This window comes from Fukomys damarensis, unplaced genomic scaffold (assembly GCF_012274545.1).
Source record: "Fukomys damarensis isolate Sample0158 unplaced genomic scaffold, DMR_v1.0_HiC HiC_scaffold_16, whole genome shotgun sequence".
Classification (NCBI taxonomy): Eukaryota; Metazoa; Chordata; class Mammalia; order Rodentia; family Bathyergidae; genus Fukomys; species Fukomys damarensis.
Genome location: NW_022900928.1, coordinates 20,899,218 through 20,919,996, shown reverse-complemented (window position 1 = coordinate 20,919,996; position 20,779 = coordinate 20,899,218). Strand labels below are relative to the sequence as shown.

The 20,779-nt window shown below is 45.9% G+C and overlaps 2 protein-coding genes across 3 annotated transcripts in view; one reads left to right on the top strand and one right to left on the bottom strand.

Moving 5' to 3' along the window:
- The window catches only part of Tub (TUB bipartite transcription factor), a 25,116-nt gene extending 14,154 nt beyond the window's left edge, over window positions 1-10,962 (top strand). Inside the window, exons 5-12 of one of the 2 annotated variants that reach the window (XM_010615352.1) lie at window positions 432-593; window positions 1,620-1,741; window positions 2,152-2,349; window positions 2,700-2,812; window positions 3,560-3,677; window positions 5,375-5,473; window positions 5,670-5,841; window positions 6,322-10,962. In XM_010615352.1, coding sequence (XP_010613654.1) covers window positions 432-593; window positions 1,620-1,741; window positions 2,152-2,349; window positions 2,700-2,812; window positions 3,560-3,677; window positions 5,375-5,473; window positions 5,670-5,841; window positions 6,322-6,455 — 1,118 coding nt within the window. In that variant the 3' untranslated portion in view covers window positions 6,456-10,962. The remainder of the gene's footprint in view (window positions 1-431; window positions 594-1,619; window positions 1,742-2,151; window positions 2,350-2,699; window positions 2,813-3,559; window positions 3,678-5,374; window positions 5,474-5,669; window positions 5,842-6,321) is intronic. The other variant, XM_010615353.1, reaches the window with a different exon arrangement.
- Window positions 10,963-13,929: 2,967 nt separating this feature from the next.
- The window catches only part of Ric3 (RIC3 acetylcholine receptor chaperone), a 61,391-nt gene continuing 54,541 nt past the window's right edge, over window positions 13,930-20,779 (bottom strand). The window contains exon 7 of the mRNA XM_033763918.1: window positions 13,930-15,992. Within this exon, the coding sequence (XP_033619809.1) occupies window positions 15,556-15,992 (437 nt within the window). The 3' untranslated portion in view covers window positions 13,930-15,555. The remainder of the gene's footprint in view (window positions 15,993-20,779) is intronic.

Below are 20,779 nucleotides of genomic sequence, written 5' to 3'. Positions count from 1 at the left end.
AGGGAGAGAGAGAGAGAGAGAGAGGGAGAGAGAGAGAGGGAGAGAGAGAAAACACACACAACAACGCTAATAATTTGCTGCTGGCCATGTTCATGAATGATTGTTGACCTCAGCTATAGTCTGTTAGATCCTTGTTCTCCATCTTTTTTTCCTCCACTGTGCATTTGGTTTCGTAGATGACTGCTGCCTGTCTTAATGCAGGGTATTTCAAATTTGGGGAAAGAACAGAAGAGTTGAAGCCTGTGTCCCTTCACAGCTTACCAATCATTAACAGGCTGACAGCAGTCATTAGTTTTTTAAAAATCAGTTGTGCAAATAAAGTTTTGCAGAGGGTCTCTTTCCTCACTCATCCCTCACCCTCCTCATGGACGTCTGAGAACCCAGACCCTCCTCTCCCTCCTGGATGTGACTCAGGAGTGTCTGGCCTGCAGGCACCAGCGGGCCAGCAGCACCGGCAGAAGACAAGTCTGAGGCCCAAGGCCCAGTGCAGATCCTGACTGTGGGCCAGTCGGACCACGACACAGGGGAGACAGCAGCCGGTGGGGGCGCACGGCCCAGCGGGCAGGACCTCCGTGCCACGATGCAGAGGAAGGGTGAGCCCCAAGGGGGCCCAGCTGGGACCAAAGCTCAGTCCCAGGTCCTTAGGCAGACCCTTCTCTGAGAGCCTGGCCTCTTCCTGTGCCTGGCCGCATCCTCCCTGGCCACAGGGGAGGACACACTTAGAGACAGGTGAGAAGCTGTAGGACAGAGACCCAGAGAAGGCCAAATTAGGTAAAAGAAATATAAACGGATGATCAGCCCGTAGCCCAGCTATGTCTATTCCCAAGAGGCCCAGATTTGGGGGCAGATTTCCTTTCTCTTTTGCTTTTTAGAAGAAGCTCCTTTTGAAAGTTCCTCATTTGTCTGATGATCCAGGAGGATCAGGGCCGGGCTGTCCTCCCTAGAAACCTGCTGCCAAACAGATTCTTCAGCATGAGTGCCACCCTAGAGAGCCCCTGGTGCATGGTGCAGAGGGGAGAAGCCTGGCAGTGCCACACACTGAGGATCTGCCCCAGGGCAGCTTCCTGAAGAAAGCTGTTGAGACAACTCGGGAGTGGGCAGCATTGCAGGCAGAGAAGGCAGTGGAGGGCCGCTCAGATGGAGGCTCAGGGCAGGCAGGGGAAAGATGAGGGGTCACTGGGTCCTCCACACCACTGGGTGCTAAGCTGAGGCCCTTTGCCTGGTGGTTTATGGCCTGTGCCAGGCAAGGCCTTTAGTAGGGGTCAGAAGTAGAGATTCCTCATGCAGGTTCAGCTCAGTGCAGGCCTTGATGTGCAGACAGGCACTGTGACTGCTAGAGAGGAGAGGGCCAGATGCAGGGACTGAGCTGAAACTGGGTGGGGGATGCACTCTGAGGATTGTGACTGCCCCAGCTCGTGTGCACCTGAGAGAACATGTTCCTTGTGTCTTTCTGGATGCATGGAAGTGTGCGTGTGTGAACATGAGTGTGTGTACATGTGGCTGTGTGTATATGTGTGTCAGGTGCAAGTGAATCAGTGTCAGCACGTTTGTCTGGGTGTGACCCTGTATTTTGGTGGAGGATGGAGATCCTCCTCACTCTGCTCTTCTGCTCACTCCAGGCATCTCCAGTAGCATGAGCTTTGACGAGGAAGAGGAGGATGAGGATGAGAACAGCTCTGGCTCCTCCCAGCTGAACAGCAACACCCGCCCTAGCTCCGCCACAAGCAGGAAGTCTACCAGGGTGAGTGAGGAGTTTCAGTCCACTGCGGGAGGTTGGATGGCAGTGTTTGGTGTCCATCCAGGGGAGGTGATACCTGATGGTGTGAAGACATCGTCAGCGGGACTCGGTGTCTGCCAGGAGCTTCTCTGTTAGGCCCTTTTACCCTGGCTCCTAATCTTTTCAGCCAGGTCAGGGGGCTGGAGTGGGCAGGATGACACCTGAGAACCTGCCCGTATTCCAGTCTCTGCCCCAGGGCCTACTGAGGAGAGGGAAGGGCTGGGAGGATAGCCCCCGACCCCAGCGCAGTATGGGCCAGCACGTCCAGGGATCCTGCCCTGTTCCCACAGCACGAGGCATATTTGGACCCTAGACCAGCAGTGTTGCCCCTTAAGGTCCCTAGGGCTTAGGCTCCCACTGTCCCTCCTTGGCAGGAGGCAGCCTCGGCCCCCAGCCCAACAGCTCCAGAGCCACCAGTGGATGTGGAGGTCCAGGATCTTGAGGAATTTGCACTCAGGCCGGCCCCCCAGGGCATCACCATCAAATGCCGAATCACACGGGACAAGAAGGGGATGGACCGGGGCATGTACCCCACCTACTTCCTGCACCTGGACCGTGAGGATGGGAAGAAGGTGAGGTTGCTTTCTGTGTGCATTTTCACCTAGGCAGGCTCAGGGGCAGTGGTGGTGAAGCTGTGGCTCGCCTGCTCTGGCGGGCTGTTTGTTCACTGAAAGCTCTGAACGATTTGTTATCACTGGCTTAGGGACTAGCATGTGACTAGAAGCCTCAGCCAGCCCTGGCCCCTCAGTTCCTGAGAGAGAAACAAAAGCCTGCGCCCTGCTCCCGGCACTCGCACGTGCTTGCCGGCACATGCACGCGGTGGGGGCTGAAGCAAGGGAGCCATTCATGGGAGTGGCACCCACGGTTGTGATCGTGTGTGGACCAGACTGGCCTCGGGACATGACCTTGCTCCACCCCCAAGGTGTTCCTCCTGGCGGGAAGGAAGAGAAAGAAGAGTAAAACCTCCAATTACCTCATCTCTGTGGACCCAACGGACCTGTCTCGAGGAGGGGACAGCTACATCGGGAAACTGCGGTACCAGCACTCCCCAAGAAGGCCAGATGGGAGGGGAGGGAAGAGCAGGGCAGGATCTGTAGAAGGCATCGCCTGTTCCTGAAGATCTAGGCCGGGCTTGGATCTTCTCCCAGGATCCTCTCTGTCAGATTCAACCACAGGCCCAGTCTGTGCCCGGCTTAGATCCAGACTCGCACTAAGCTGCTCCCCAGCAAGAGTGATGGTTTACAAACCCAGGATGTCACTGGTGGTTCAGGCCACTGCGGAAAAGCTGTGGGGCTGCATGGGCCAGGGTGGAAAGTTACCCCTGGAAGGAGGGGAATCTTGGTTACCTGAGGAGGTAGAGCTGTGGGGAGGCTCTTAGCCAGACCTCACGGGGAGGTAGTTTGCTGCGGTGCACAGTGGCAGATGGGGCCTAACAAATGAAGACGAGGGGAGTAACTAATGCTGGAGAAGGGGCTGGAATGGCAGTCACCCATCCCTTACCTTCCTAGATGCTATTCTGTTTGCTCACCCCCAGGGGGCAGCAGCTGTTCCCACAGGGAATCCTGGAATCCTGACTGACCTCCCCAGTTTTCCTTCACTGAAGTGAGAGGCCCTTTTTATGAAGTACCTTCAGAGATGTGGATTGCAGAGAGCAATGTGCCCCTAGGTTTCCCGCTGGCCCAGTCCAGAATGCCTGGCAGACTTCTCACCGGACAGATGGTGAGCTGTTCCTGCCCCAGAGCAGAAGGCACAGGACCCTATACTGATTGTTTTTTCCTTTAGGTCCAACCTGATGGGCACCAAGTTCACCGTTTATGACAATGGAGTCAATCCTCAGAAAGCATCATCCTCTACCTTGGAAAGTGGGACCTTGCGTCAGGAGCTGGCAGCTGTATGCTATGTAAGTCCAGGGTTCCTGGGTCTCGGGTCTCCAAGTTAGACAAAGCTCAGGACTTGGCGCCCGATGTGCCAGCCCATGTATCTCAGTGGGGAGTCTAGGTTAGGTGGAGGGGGGCTACCCTCTTCACAGTGATCCCTGCGTGGGGCAGGAGCCGTGGCCCTTCCCTCCTGTCTTCTGGCTCAGCCTACATCAGGTCTTCTGTCTCGTGGGTTCTGGCTCTAGACGACCAGCCTTGGAGTCTCCTAGACAGAAGGGGTAGGGGACCTGGGTTCTTGTCTGTGTTTCCTCGTATCACCCCTCTGGAATGTCAGGTCCTGCATGGCTCGAAGGCCCTTACATAGTTGTCCTGTAAAATGTTTGACCTTTTCTTTATAGATGGGAAACTGAAGTTCAGTGTTTGGGTCACTTGGTAGTAGCACACCAACCAAACTGGAATATAAATACAGGGGATTTCTATCTATCTCTGATCTGTTAATTTTGAAAAATGAGGGATGGGTGTCCCATCAACCTGGACTTCGGCCCTTGCAGGCTGTTGGAATTCCATAGCTATTTTGCATGATCCCATGCTGCCACCTGCTGGTCAAATTGGGAGAGGCAGCCCGAGTCTTTTAAACATTAACCAAGCATTTACCTGTATTCCAGAGTGTTTAAGGCAGTGAGGAAGTGGTGAACAGGTACATATATACCCTGAAGGAACTTAAAACCCTGGTGGAAAGGGCGAGCTGCATAAAATATGTGCATGTGAAATGTGTTCCTGATCAATCCTAAGAAGAAAACATTTAAAAATACAGTAACACCCCAGTTCATGAATGCTTCTGTTTGCAAACAAAGTGTTTGGCAAAATTTTGCTTCTGTTGGCAAACTCCGTGTTGGGTGACAGACACGACCATGGCCCTCTTCCCCACCCAAACACAATTGCAGCCGTCTTCTCCCAAATCATAAAACAAATGGATCTTTTAAAGCCAGGTAGCACTGCATATGTGCCATTTTAGGAAGGATGGCAGGGAGGTAGCTCTTGAGTAAAGGCCCGTGGGAGTGAAAGCCTGCCATGTACAGGTCGTGGGACACAGGCAGAGCGAAAGTCACGGATGCCCAGCATGGAGGAGTGATGGCAACACAGTAAGGGTCTGGGGAATCGGGACCGGATCATGGGAGGAGAAACAACATAGACCTTCAGCTGGTGGCTCCGGAGGGTTTTGAGTAGCAGAGGACAACAGCTAACTTTACATGCCTCTTTGCTACGGAACTGAAAACAGATGATGAGAAGGACGAGCTGGGGCGTGTGTGTGGCAGGGACAGAAACAAGGATTCCATTTGGGCTGTGACCGTGATCTAAGTGAGAGATGGTGGCGAACAGAGGGGGAGTTCTAGATGTAAAATGAAGGCAGAGCAACAGAAATTGTGGATGGGATAGAAGTGGATTATGAGAGAAAGAAAGGAGTCAAATATGACTCCAAATAGTTCGAGCAGAGGGGAGAACTGTTTCCATTAACTGAAGCAAGTCAGGCTGTAAGAGGAGCTAGTTTCGACAGAATAGAGATCTGGGAGCTCGGCTCTGGGGGGAAGCTTAAGGCCTGTTAGTTCGGCTTTTAAGTGGAGACGGTACAAAAGAACTCTTCGTCTTTATTGCCTTTCCACAGGCTCTCTAGGAGGTAAGTACTATCTTCAGGTGGCCAATGCTGAGTTCTGTTTCCTAGGAGACAAACGTCTTAGGCTTTAAGGGGCCTCGGAAGATGAGTGTGATTGTCCCTGGCATGAACATGGTCCACGAGAGAGTCTCTATCCGTCCCCGAAACGTGAGTCTGTACCCCTTCCCATCACCTCTCGTCTCTATGAAATCTAAGGGCAGAACTCCGGCGTGTGTGTATGCCTGGGCCATATATTTTGAGAAGCCCTGGAGGTCAGAGAAGCCCCATTCCCGGGAAAGATCCCTCTTTGGGGTGGTCTTGACGCCATGGCTTAGGCCTGGCTCAGGCGAGGCTGCCCTCCCAGGAACATGAGACACTGCTAGCCCGATGGCAGAATAAGAACACAGAGAGTATCATCGAGCTGCAGAACAAGACCCCTGTCTGGAATGACGACACACAGTCCTACGTACTCAACTTCCACGGGCGCGTCACACAGGCCTCTGTGAAGAACTTCCAGATCATCCATGGCAATGACCGTGAGTGTTTCTGCCCCTCTCATACTGTCAGTGTGACACCTGGGCCCTTGGTTTGGGGTTGAGCTCAGCGAAGGTGGAAGCGGCCTGTGTGGCTGATCGTATGTGCTGGCGAAGCGAGCACTGTGGCCTATATGGCTTACGATTAGATGTGAAACACTTTCTAACCGTAATGACTGGGAAGCCCTGGAAGAGCCATCTTTGGAGCCCTGGTCCTAGATTCTGTGCGTTCGGCAGAGCCGCGGCATGGGAATACCCTTTAAATGGACTTTTCTCTCCCCTGTCTCCCGGTGTTCATGTGCATCTCTCTCCTTTGCCATCTTCTGCCTCTCTCCTGCCACTTCTCCCAATGGGCTTACTTCCCTTGGGATTTCTGCTTCTTCTTCTTTCTCGTGGCTTGGGTGTCTGTCTGTCCTACCTATCTCCCTCCACTGTTCCTGCCCTTTTTTGTCTCTCTGTGTCCACGCTTGTGCCTGGTCCCAGCGGACTACATCGTCATGCAGTTTGGCCGGGTAGCAGAGGATGTGTTCACCATGGATTACAACTACCCGCTGTGTGCACTGCAGGCCTTTGCCATTGCTCTGTCCAGCTTCGACAGCAAGCTGGCCTGCGAATAGAGGCTTCCTCGCCTGTTGGGGTTGCCCAGCCCGGAGTGGAGCTTGCCGGCCTACCCGTGGAGACAGCCCTGCCTGCCCTCTGTTCATAGGCCTTCTGCTAGATGAAGCTTTGGCCTTCAGCGGGTTCCCCAGCCTAGCCAGCCAGGAACTGACTCCCCTGCCTCTGATGCTGAGGCAAGGACTAGTGGGTGGGTACGAAGGGATAAGAGTGATTCCTTCTGTGCCGAAGAGCAACACACACCCCCACTCTTGCGTTAGTACTCTGCTGCAGTGACGTTTGCCAAGCTGGGTGACCTCCTCAGCTGGGAAGGCCCGCCCGATGGGCTATGGAAGGGGAGGAAGCACAAGCAGGGCTGCTGTAGCCCAGCCATTCACTCATCCCAGGGGTCAGAAGACAGTGGGTGCCCCACCAGGTTGGGCTCAGTGAAGGAGAAGAACTGGAGGAGGGGAGAATACATGGATATATATGAACACGAATACGTGCATACAGGGCACACCAACTTCACGTAGCAAGGGGCTTGGTGTCCTAGCCTGGCCCCTCAAACTGCAGAAAGCCCTGCAACTTCAGAAGGCCTCCTCCAGGCCCACAGGAAGTTGGGGGGTGGAGGGGACAGACGAGTGGCAGGACCTTGCTGGGATTGCAGGAGCCTGGCTGTCTGTGGCTGTGGGAATCAGCTGTGGCTGAGAGTTTAGCTGACTTGTTTCTCCAAGTTTGTTCTGTCTCAGGGGCACTGGGAACCCAGCTCTCATGGCCAAATGTCTTAGGATGAGGCCTGCAGGTGGTGCACCAACAGACTCCCCACAGCAGGGCTGTCCTGGAGCCTTGCCTACTGGCCCAGGAGCTCTCTGCCCAGAAGCCCAGCACAACCCCTGGTAACAGATGAGATCGAGTCACTGGCCTTCGCTGGAGATGTACCATTTGTAAGCCATGGCATGCTCAAGGAAGACTCTCCTTCTGGGAGAGACCCAGCTTTGCATGCTCTCTCAGCTCCCACTGCTGTCAGTCAAAGCGTGGTTGGTGAGGGCTACTTTGTGGTGGTTCTCTGGAGGGGATGGGACAGGGTAAGGAGAGTACAGAATATTTTAGAGCCACAAGAGATCAGAGGTAGTAGAACCCTGAGGGAGGATCAACTTGTCACTTTCAGGGAATAGGACTTGCCTTGGGTTACCTGGTTTGTTAAGGGCAGAGTTCAGAACCTCAAGTTCCCTTGATTTTATGTTCCCCCTGCCTCCTAAGAAAGTAGTATCTCCTGCTCTCTGGCCTTCTGGGGCCTATTCTGCATGCAATTCACCTGGATTTGAGACTTAAAAACGGTTGATTTGTAAGACTGAAACCATTTCAGTAGGGAATTGGGCAGTTCCTTGTTGGAAGTCGTGTGTCTTTTTGTACATCAGTCTGACCAGGATTGGCCTGTGCCTAGCCCCTCCACGAGGGGGCCGATGGGGGCAGACCTCAGCAAGGCTGCTGCACATCTCTGTCTAGGAGACAGGAAGCAAAGCTGTTTTGGGGTGGCCTGATTGCTTCCTCCACTGCCACTGCTTCTTCTCTTTGGATGGCACCATCTGCCTTGCAGGTGTGGGAACTCTCCAAGGACCCTGTTAGGGACTTCTTAGGTCAGAAATCTATGGGAATCAAATACCGGCTGGACTTTGCTTTAGAGTAGTAAGCTTGAAAAGGCTAGGTAGAAATTTTTGAAAAACTGAAAATAATTTTAAACATATTAGTGAGGCACTATAGGTGAACAAGGTGTTTTGACTTAAGTGGAAGCACTATGCTCTCATTTCTTTGTAGTCTAGATTTCCCTATGTTGGGTGCTTAAAAGCAAGACAGATCTGATTTAGCAGGATCTGCCCTGAGCCATGCACCTCTGACACAGGCTTTGTTAACGTGGTCTGGTTTCTAGGACTTTCTATACTGGGAAAGGCTGGTGTTTCTCTCTCTCTCTTTTTTTTTTTTTTCCTTTTTTTGGTACCGGGGATCGAACTCGAGACCTTGCGCTTGCAAGGCAGGCGAGGCTGGTGTTTTTCTCTATGAAATACCATGGTGCCATCCTCCTTTCTGTAGTCCTTTGGCCCTCCTTCCCTAACTCTAAGAAAAGGGGACCTGCTGACATAAGAGATGATGGAAATAAGATGATCTGTAAAGTCTGGTCACCTGTTTCCTGGGTCTGTGATTTTAAGGTAGAACAAGCTGACTGGTTTCTAGTGAGAGAAGTTCTTAGTGGCAGAGTGGGAAAATCAGAAGCACAATGGAAAACTCTTGGCCTCTGCTCTCTGCTTTAACATTCAGAAAAGGGGGACAACTGGCTGTTTCAGTAGGGTCAGGAAACAGGCTGAGCTGTCTAGCCTGGGTGCGCAGAAGAGTACTCTCAGCACAAAACCCTCTTTTGGACATTAAGTGACAAGCAAACCAGGTCACAGGCCAGCTCTTTAGACTCCACTCCTGGTGATGCTGCCTTTCCTTGACCACTGCCTTTCTGGCCACAGGTCCATGGACTCACAAAGCTGCCAGGGCCTGGAAACCACCTGGGTTCAGCCTCTTGTACAGTAAGAGTTCTTGCCCTTCACACCATCTGCCTAGATGGTCCGTGGTTGCACAGTAAATTGATGATGGGATAAACATTCTTTAAGAGTGTTGGGCAGCTGGGACCTTAGGCAACTCCCCTGCAACTTGTTCCTGCTCTGTACCCCCAAACTCTACATTCTCTGCCCCAAACAAGTTCCCCTGCAGAGTGGTGAAGTTGGCGTTCCTAACTCCTTTCCAGGTCTAGCTTTTCTTTCCTTCTGGCTCCAAGGTGCTCTGTGTCCATGTGTGTGTCTGTATGTCTGTGTGTTTCTGGGGAAAAGGGCAACCTGCAAACGATCAGTTGAGGTTTCTGATGATATTTCTGAGGGTGAGTAGGAAAGGTATAAGGAGGTAATGATCATCTGTGGATTTGGTCCCTTCATTTCCTGCTCTGTGAACAGGAGGATATTTGGACAACTAGCAGCTCTTTCTTCCACGGTTCTGAGTGAGGGGAAACCATCCAAGAAATGTGTTCTTTCAGTTCCCTCTTGGCATCACCTGAAGAAACTGGTGTGTCACACACATACCTGTAGATGAATCTGAATATATTCTAGTGATGGTGCCTTAAAAATCATGACGTTAGTTCAGGGGAAGCCTGTAAAGCCCAGACCCATGGTGAGGATATGTGTTGAGAGCCAAGGAGTATGTTAATGACAGGATAGGGAAAAACTCTTAGAGCCTACCTTATTCAGTGACAAGTAGTTTTAAAACTGTATACGCAGTTTTTTTTTTTCTTTCTGGAAATAGGAAATTTGCCTCTAAATAAATTTAACCATTTATTTAGAAGTAGTCCTAAACTTAACTAGCAATAGAGGTGATTACAAAGGAAAAGATCTGTGCTTTGCTCAGCTGGGGCATGCAGTGGGGAGATACTGGGACAGTCACAGCCACAGCTCTGTTATGCAAGCACAAATCCTATTTGTTAGATGGATGTCCTAGTGTTCCTTTCTGAGGTAATCCTGGAATCTTCTTTTTCCATAACTCCCTGCCCCAGCAGCAACATTCTTGTGGGACCTCAGGATTATAGGTGGCCTTCAGCGCTGAATAAATGTGCTTTCTTGTGGTGTCTAGTCCTGAGACTTGGGCCTGGCTACTCTGGGCCCTGGCTTAGGAATAGGCTCTTGTTTAAACTTATGGCCACCTGTCCTTTGTATCTTGTTTGCAATTTTCTGTCATTTGAAGATATGCAGGTGAGGGGCAGAAGCACTGGGACAAATTTGGTTTTTGCATTTTCCAACCAGGTATCTTACACAAAGTTCTGCACTTGGTAGCTATGTGATTTTGAGCACATCTAGGTCTGTTTTAATTGCAAATGAAGATGTTGGACTGTCAATGCTAGCTGTAGGAATCAGGGTGAGAGTTAATTCTTGCTTTCATCACTACATTCTCAAGCTCATCACTGTGCCTTCTTTAAGAGACACTGCGCCCCTCACCTCTGTTCTCCTGTGCCTCCTTCCACCTATCAAGGTCCAGGCAGAGCTGGAAATGAGGCTGAGGTCTAGAATTTCCTACTGAACAATTCAGAATGGCTTAGAAGGGGAAGCCAACTCTGGCCTCTTCATTGCTGTATTTGGTGAGAGGGGGACTTGGTCAGGATGAGTAACATTTTTCTTGCTGGGAACACATATTTTAGCCAGTTTTCATAATGCCTAGAATGTGTATGTCTATTTGCACAAGATTGTCTTTTCCAATTTTGGAGTGGTCAGACATTTTATTTTTGTTCAAATTATCTGGAGTTTTAGACAAACTTGCAAAACTGTGCTTTTATTAAGTGACTTTTTTGAATAAACTTTTGGTATTCTGAAGCAAATGTATGTATTTATTTATTGGTATGTGCAATGACAAACTTGGTATTTTCCCATCTTGACATTATGTATGTTGTAGAATTTATTGTCTAAGTACAGACATGTATCAACAAATTAAACTTGAATTGTTTCAACACTGCTGTCTTTTTTTTCCTCCATAAAAGGAAAAAACCATGCCTCTTTTCTGAAACACTTTTCTACCCTGTTCATTCCTAGGACTCTCTAATGGCTAGGTCGGTAGTAACAGAGATCAGAGCTTGTTTAAAACTGATGACATGGGTCCACACTGCTTCCCTTTGGCTGTGCCTTTCAAGTTTATGGACCATCAGAGCCACACCCAGAGGCTGCGAAGAGCTGAGAAAATGGTGGGGTTTAAAGATACTTAAAGATGTCCTTTAGGGTCAGTGATCCCAACTGATGGATCTTCCTGGTGGTTCTCATGTATCCTCAGTGGGCTTAGCCCTAAAGAACAGAACAGGGCTTTGGGCTGGAAAAGTCCCAACTAACATATATAACATGGACCCAGCCACTTGACTTCTCCATCCTTGCTCAGAGCCTCATCCATATAAACAAGACTTCCACATGCACGGGAATCTTTTTCAGCCTGTAGCAGATGTGAAGCCAAGTACATAGGAGGCTGCAGATCTAGCTGGAACCAAGGCATGAGAAAGCTAATAGTATGATCCTGAGCAAGGAGACGTCACAACTAAAGTCCCCCAGGATTATAGGATGCACCTGGCCATATCTGGCAGTCAGGGCAGCCTTAGAAGATGTCAGGTGCAAGTCAGCAGCACAGGACTAGAGGACACACAGTGATGATGCTGATGCTGGCACTCAGCACCTACCATTTGCTTTGTCCAGGGACATACACTTTATAAAAGGCAGATCATTTCACCCTAACAGTCCTAAGGCGTTTATTCCTCATTCACAAGTGAGGAAACTGGTGCTCAAAGAAATTAAAGAATAATCAAAAGGAAGCACTGGTCTTACTTCTTTGTATAAGAAAATGGTGAGAGGTAAGTACATTTTAGAAAGGTTTAATGGTCAGGGCAAAGTCACAGGTGTGTCCATGTTTTTCTCAGTATTGCTGAATAAATGACATACTGAGTTCTCCTTTGGAATACAAATAGTCCAGTTAGAAGGGAATTTAAGATTAGGGTAATAAGTGCGTTTCTTTATTCCTCCAGAGTTGTTTTGTTGTAGTGCTGAGGATGAAACTGAGGGCCTCGGGAATGCAAGCAGCTGAGCTACATCCTCAGCTTTTTTTTTTTTTTAAATCTTGAGAAGGATCTTGCTATGCTGCCCAGACTGGCCTCATACTTGAAATCCTCCTGCCTCGATCTCCCTAGTAGCTGGCATTACAGGTGTGCACTACCACACTTGGCCATATTCAAGAATTTGGATATGACCAAGGGTATTTCCTACCTGAACTATGGCCTATCTTCTGTGACCCCCCCAATGGGAAAGAGTAAGACATTCTAAAAAGGAAGGAATTCTTTTTTTAGTCATCAGATTGAAGAAAAGTCTTAAATGGCCATAGACCATATATCCAGTTTAGTCCTTGTTTATACCTAATATCTTGGCATAATAATTACTATTAAACTTTTTTCCTAAGTGCCCTAGTTTGGACTATATGTTAGGTGATCACCTAAGCCACAGGAGGTGCAAGGAATGTGGTTCACAGGCCATATTTCTAGAGGTTACATACCTCTTCCCTCCTCAGTCTACCTCCCTCGTTCCAGCTTCTGGAGCTCCTAAGATGCTTTCTCAGTGCTCCTGTTGTGACCTGGATGGTCACCCACCTGCTCTGTCCAGCATGGTCCCAGATGATGCAGCTGCCCCTTAGTCAGCCATCTGCCCCAGGGTTGTAAACTGTGTATTTTGGCATAATGCACAGAGTGGTCACCAGGTCTAGGGGACTCAGCAAGATGATAATAGCCCCTGAGTTCTAAGAAATGAAGACCAGAGCAACAAGACCCAGACCTCTGATTCTGGACCCCCTGGATTGCATTTACATTTTAAAATTGTCATTCCTAAAGGATAAAATAATTCTGGAAAGTTAAGAAAGGACTGTCTAAACCCTAAATGAAAGGTACACTAAAATCTCTGATCTATAAATGCATAAATTTTGTTTTGTTTTGTTTTTTGGAGACATGGTCTCACTATGTATTGAGACTGACCTGGAACTCACTGTGTAGCCCAGGCTGGTCTCGAACTCACAGCCATCCTCCTGCCTCAGCCTCCCAAGTGTTGGGATTACAGGTGTGCACCACCACACCCGGCATAAATACATTCTTGATATATAAACCAACTAAGATTTAGGGCAAGAGCCATCCCCAACTAGGGTGCAGTATTTCTAGCAAGAACTATGTAAAGAATTATATGTTCATCAAACCACCCGAACATACATATTTTCACTTTACTACTTTTAACATTATTCTTTCTGCCAAAAAGGTCCTTTCTCTTTGCCGACTTCAAGAAGTTCTTGGCTTGCCACTAGGTCCTCTTCCTCTGCCAAGTTTCTTGGAAATACTTTTGCAAAAATTTCCTTCCCTCTATGCTCCTACAGTTTTCAACCCACACCTCAGTCACAGCATAAACCATTATATAATAAACAGTTACCATTATGTGAGTTAGAAGCAATGCTGTAAAGATGCACCAATTATGTCACTGAATGCTGACAACCCGGAGACCTGGACTTGTACCCGAGGAAACCAAGGTTCCGACTGCCTACAGTGTTGCCGCAACAGCTAGAGTATGCTGAAGGATCGTTACCCGTTTTTATCTGGATGCAGAATTCATCTTAAGCCTTTATATAGGTTTGTAGTAGATTTTATCTGTCAGTCTCCCCTATTAAGTTTTGAAAGGCAGGAATTGAGCCTGTTGCCAGTACCCAGCACTGAGCTGCTGTCTGCTGAATGAATGAACAGGAAAGAAAGGACTGCTTATCACTAATAAGGGAATGGTATCTAAGGCAAAGAAAGAAATCTGAACCAGAAACCCGGCGAGAGCTCTTCACAAATCAGCCTTTCTTGATGAATGAAAAGGAAATCACATAAAAAAATTATCAAAACAGTGAAGACTACTTATATCATTTTTCACCTTTAGGGTTAACATCATGTCTGTATTGTCTTCAGTACATTTTAAGCTACATTCTTTATAATATGAATCAAATGTTCTCTAGAGACAGATGCAATGCAGTACACTTTCTACAGGTTCAATGTTCAGTGACTTTTGTTGTTCAACTACCACCTAACACCTCTTAGGAGCTGACAGATTAACTTAATATGATCCTATACCTTCTCAGAGCAGTTTATATGCTTATATGTGGTTTTAGCTATGCTCCTGGCATCACGTGCCAAGCATAATGGAATTCTAAAAGTTGTATCTACTTTTACATAATTTCTTAGTTTTTGAGCCTTCCCCATTTCATAACTGGGAATGTCTTTTGAAACATGCCCTGTTTAAACTCTCAGGTCTTACAGTAAACTATGAATTTGCTCATCCTTCATGTTAGACCTCATAGGTGCCACCTTGTCTCATGAAGACACATGAAAAATGATGGCTTAGAAAGGGCTTTATGGTAAAAAATCCTCCCCATCCTATTCATTTCCTACTTTCCCCAACTTTCTCAAAAGGCCCAAATATCAAATACTAAATACTAAATGGTTTCTTTCACCCAGGCACTGATACATCTGTCTCTGCAACAAACACAGCAACTACCTTGTTGTGGTGCCACTTTGTATCCAAGCTAAGCCCTCATTTCTGTTTCATTTCACATGGTTGTGAGGACAGATTTCCCAAAGGTTAGAAACAGCTTCTAAGCAAAGACAGTCCTTATGTGCACAGCTTCTCTCCCCTGTTTCAGGCTCCTGGGCCTGAGCTCCTCACAGCAGGATTACTACTCATGGTAGTCTTTGACAGCTTCAAACTGTGGTCCTCCAGATAAGGGACTACAGTGTCTATTTAAAGCTTCCTCTGGCCACTGCATACCCAATGTACAAAGGTGTTTCTGGGCTTGGCAGTTCTGTTAAGCAGAATAGGGATAAAGAAAGCTAGACATCAAGGTGCTATTGGAACAGTCTCCAAATACTGGATCTGTGGACTCATCCTCAGGTGAGTGGGAGCCTCCCACTACACTGGAGAAAATGTCTGAAACCTCTTTGGTGCTTCTAGAAAGAACTTCAACAAGAGCAAGAGGCTTCAGCTTAGTCAGCAATGTCTCACTCCTGCTCGGCATCCATCATCCCCACAAACAATTCTCTTCGCCCCAGGAAGCCATTAACCTGGTCAAGCCTCAAAGAATAAGGCACCAAAGAGTCTCAAATCTTCACTCTTGCAGCCTTAAATCTTCATCATCTGTAAGTCGATGTTTGTTCACAGGTAAACCATTTGTTACTCCTAGGAGGAAGAGTTAGACCTTTACCTGAATGGTCCCATCTGTGATTATGAAGGACCAAATATAATTACTCAATGCATCAACTTCTTGGTGAGGGAAAGACAGGAAGAGAGCAAAGCTGTCTTGTGTTCACACTAATGTCTACGTTTTACCAGGTGACAGATGTATGAGCACCAGGAAGGATACATGATAGCCGTGGTAGTGGCCCAACAGCTATGACATTTGAACACAGAGAAGGAATTACAGGGCACAGGGCCAAGAATGAAATCAGAAAGGAGAAAAAGGTCACCTTAGGTCTAGAGAAATGGATACTTCACCAACTGGCTGTTTTCACTCCAAACCCTGGGGGTTACGCTTCCTCAGCATGCCACCTATACATGTTTTATCAGGGCTCATGCCCAACCCTTCATCACTAAAGTCTCGGCTCCGGTATTCTTTGGTGCTTTCCTCTTGTTCGTCACTGTAGCTATCTGCACTGAATCCAGCATTCTCTGCCAAGACAACAGGATCATCTTCATGAAAACAGCAGGAACATGTTTCTGGCTTTGGGTAACATGAGGTAAAAGAATTATCTTCCTGGACTCTAGAGTCAAGGGGCAGGCGTTCCCAGCCCAAATGGTCTGATTCTTCTTCCAGCACCCCCACTCTTTCAGCTATTTCTTCAGCAGAGGGCTCTTTTGGATCAGGGTAATCCACCAGGATTGTTTCTTGCCTATGCTTGATACAGTCTGAAAGGTCATAAATTGGATAAGTCTCTTCAGGGTAACCTAGAGAGAAAAGTAGCACAAAATCTTAAGAAGAATGTCTCCTCAAAACAAAAAAAGTCAAACTTAAAGAGGATTCTCAGGCAACAGCCATCTATATCCTACCAAATCCATTCAAGAAATCTCTAAGGTGATTCTAATAGTTCTAAAAGTTTCACTTGAAAAAATTTCTGGCTCCCAGGACTCCTTGAGATACAAACCAATTCAGAGGAAAATCCCTTCTTAAGTGTAAGGTGCTTGGGGCAGTTAAGTCTCAACCCACGTGTTTCTGATGAAGATTAAACAAATAACATGAGCCTTCAGTTTAAAAAATGCACCAAGTACCAGATGGAGAGAGCTTAGCTTAAGGCTAATGTTTATAATTCCTATTTGGAAGCATTTCCAAATCTTCAAATGGTGGGAGGTGGGAAAAGAAACATTAAGCTCTTTGAAAAATACACCAAGACACTTTCTACTTCTTATAACAATTGAAATGGCTTGCAAGTGTCAGAAACAGCCCTTTAGCAAGACGTGCCCAAGACCCCAAAGGATAAGCACTGCATTTTTCAGGAGACAGAATTCCCATTGTTGGCTTCTTCCTCTTTACAAAACGGAACAAAAGAAAACAACAAAGTGGTAAACAAAATGAGTAACATGGTTCTGCATCCCAGCTATGATAATAAGAAAAGAGAAAATGTTGCCAAATTAAGGAATGAAATGAAATAAATCTGTGTCAGCCAAAACGAGCTTGAGCAGCAGATGGGCCGCGCTGGAGCTCCTATGCCAGCACTGGCAGCGGTAGCTTTGCTCACTGCACAATGTGAAAGGCTGCAAAATTCGAAGTCCATTTGCACAATAAGATAATCGGCAAATTCAACCAACCCTAATGTAAACCACTTTTTGCTTACCAGTTGTGAAAAATAGCAGTCGTTTGGGGTACAGCATAGGGTATGCAGACCCATTTTTACATCTATTTTTTTAAAATTCACTGTAAAAAATTTGAAAAAAAAAATGGACAACTTTTAAAAAGAACATACAAATCACCCAGAATCCCACCGCTGATAATTTGCCATATTTACCTTTGGCCTTTTTATCATATACAAACATTTTTGGTTTTCCCCTTTTCAATAATGGATCATATTGCATAAGAAATGCTGTCCTTTGATTTTCAATCAACAATAACTCATGAGCATTTCTCCATATCCTTAGGCATTCAAAAGTTGGCTGCAAAGCTATGTAACTGACATGATTGGCCATTCTTACATAAGACATTTAGACAAATTCTTTCCAACTTTCCCCTATTATAATGAACACAGCAGCTAAGAGTTCTGAATATAAATCCATGTCCACTTCTCTAATTCTTTAAGACAGACTTCTATAAATATAAAAACTAGACCAAAAAGAATGGACATTTTTAAAGCCTTTTTTTATACTCTACCAAATTACTTTCCAGAAGACTGGTATAAAATTGCAATCCTACCAGTGATGTAAAAACTATCTATCTTATCACACCTCCCCAGCACTGACAGTAGTCTAAGAATCTTGCCAACACAGTCTTATTCTCAGGAATAATTTTTACTGTGGACAGAATCTCAGTAAAGTGAAGTTGAACCACTGCCAGTCTGGGTGTTTTTTCTTCCAAACTCGTGAAACTCAATCCCCAATCGTATGTTAATAGTATTTGGAAGTTAGGTCTTTGGGCAGTAGTGAAGATTAGGTGAGGTCATGAAGGTTGGGCTCCCATGGTGGCATTAGTGTCTCTGTAAGAAGAGGAAGACAAATTCAAGTAAGCAAGCTTGCTCTGTGTTGCTGTGTGATGTTCTCCACCATGTCAGAGCCCAGCAAGAAGTCATTACCAGATGACAAGCAGATGCTGACCCTATGCTCTTGGACTTCCAGAACTATGAGCTTCTAAATAAATCTCCGTTTATAAATTAGTCAATCCGTGGTGTTCAGTTATAGCAACAGAAAATGGACAAAGACAGCTACCCAAGGCCTTCACACCCTCTTGGTCAAGGGTAGAGGTTGGGGAAGTCTGTCACCTAGATAGGTCTCAGTCACTGAATTCTTGGAAGTAAAGTTGCTGGCATGCTACCAATGCATTTCCAGAACTATCTTTGTTTTAAGAGGGAAGGTAAAAAGACTCAGACTCCAAGCCCAGCCAAATGGCTCCAGGCCCTAGCTCATCCTGATCACTAGCCTGGCCTCCATTTCCCCAGGCTTCAGGCTAACCCTATTACCAGGCCCCAGGATAGCCCAACAGTTCAAATCAACATGCCTACACCTGGCAAACTTAACCTCCAGACCAGCCTGTACAGGTTCAAGGCCGCCCAGCCCTATGATTCCACACCAGCCCAAAACCAGGTTTCAGGTATGCTCCAGCACCAGAATGGAACCCCTGGCACCAGGCTGACATCTGCAATCAAAGGCTCCAGGCCTAACCAGGAGCCAGGCTAGACCCCACAGTCCAGTACACTGAGGGTTCAGGCCCATCTTAATAGATCCTAGTTTCTGGGTCAGCTTCCACAGAATCACACTGAAGGACTTGCCTCTGTGGACTCAAGGTCTAGGTTAGCTCCTATAGCCCTAGGACCCAGGTCTGCCCTCACAGATCAAGCTTTTAGGCCTACCCCTGAAAGCTCAAGCTCCAAGGCTACCCCAGCACCAGACATTATAGATAAGCCAGTACACAGAGACTGGAAGAAGTGCTTGCTTCTCTGCATGTAAAGACACCAACACCCAGATATGAGGATCAAGAACAGTCAGGGACACATGTTACCACCAAATTGCCGAAATAAAGCAAGGTTAACAGACCCTAAGGATCTGAATTCAGATACATAACCTATCAAAGAATTTAAAAAAGCCATGTAACAGGACAGGAATACAGTATGACAAATATGTCATTTGGCAATTTCATCACTGAGCAAATATCAGAGTGCATTTACACAAACCTAGATGGTACAAGTCAACTATTTCTTACAGTCTCTTGATGAAATCAAGAGGTGTAATAAACATGAGATGTATGAGTCTAATGCCACCATAACAAGCCATATTGTTTCACAATAAATTTTTGTATAAGTGAAAATACAGTCTAAAATAAAAAGTAAATATATAAACCAATAATATTTATTACATATACATAATTGTGTGCCATGGTTTTATGAGTAGTAGTACAGTAGGTTTGTTTATATCAGCTTTTTACATATAAATTATGCATTGTACTATGATATTATGACAACTATGATGTAACTAGGCAATAGGAATGTCTTAAAGCTCCATTATGCTTGTTGGACTACTGCTGTATTTGTACATGTGATCTGTCATTGACCAAAATGTAATTATGCAGTAATGTGATTATGGGGATGTAACTCAGTTGGCAGAGAATATGCAAGGCCCTGAGTACACGTACACACACGTACACACACACACACAGTGTAAGCCATCATACTAACTAGCCAAAGCAAAACTATATGATCATCTCAGATGATTTTTGTTTTGTTTTGTTTTCTGGTATGGGGGAATGAACTCAGCACTATGCACTGCGAGGCAGGTGTGGGCACCACTAAGCCAAATCCCTGGGCCTCAGATGATTTTTTAAAAAATTCAACATCCATTCTAGTCTTTGCAAAGAAGGACTAGAAGATAGCTTCCTTAACCTGAAAAGAAAATGAACAAAAAATAATCTATGAAGAAGGTGTGTTTTCGTGCATATCAGGAAAGTAAGGATTTAGCTTCGCTCCTATTCAACATTGTGCCAGCCAGTGCAATAAATGAAAGGGATACAGGACAAAAAGGAAGAAGTAAAACTGTCTTTGTCCACAGGCAACATGATCATCTATACAGAAAATCCTAATGAACCTAATCCTAAAAAACAAAAAATCTATTTTTTTTAAAGCTACTAAAACTTAAGTGTATTAAACAAGGTCATAGGCCGTAAGGTAAAAATATAAAAATCAATTCTATTTCTATTGTTCTAGTAGCAACAAGCAATTAAAAAATTTAAAACATCTTTTGTGATAACAGAAGCCATATGAACTACCTAGGGATAACTTTAGAAAATATATACAAGATCTACATACTGGAAAGAAAGACATATATACTAAGAACTTCAAAGCATTACTAAGAGAAATTTTTAAAGATTTAAATAAATGAAGAGATGTAACAGGTTTATGCACTGGAAGATTCAACACTGCCACAATATTAATTCTTACATACTGATCTAAGTGTTCAATGCAATGCCAAGCAAAATCCTTATGAGGCTTTTTCATTTAAAAAAAACTGACACTCTGATTATAAATTTATATTAAAAAATAAAACATTTTGATTGTAAATTTATATGAAAACGTGAAAAATCTAAAATAGCCTAAATGACTTTGAAAAAAACGGAATCAGCACTACTTGATTTTAAGAGTTACTATAAAGACATAAAAATGCAGACAGTGTGATAATTGGTATAAGTACATACAGATCAATGAACAGAATAAAGTCCAGAATAGATACATGAATTAACTGACTTTCAGCCAATATGCCAAAGTAATTAAGTGTATCAAAAAGAACTGGAACAAGTGGGTATTGATAATGCAAAAATAAATAAATAAGCCAAGTCCTCATATCTCATATCGTCTACAAAAGGTAACTCAAAAAATGTATCAGAAGCCTAAATATAAGAGCTCAAACTATGAAATTTCTAAAAGAAAAAACAAGTTAGGCAAATCTTAGGATGAAGACTTCTTAACTAGAATATAAGAAAATGTGAATTAGAGGAGGAAAAAGATAAACTGGACTTTAGCAAAATTAAAAACTGCTCTTTG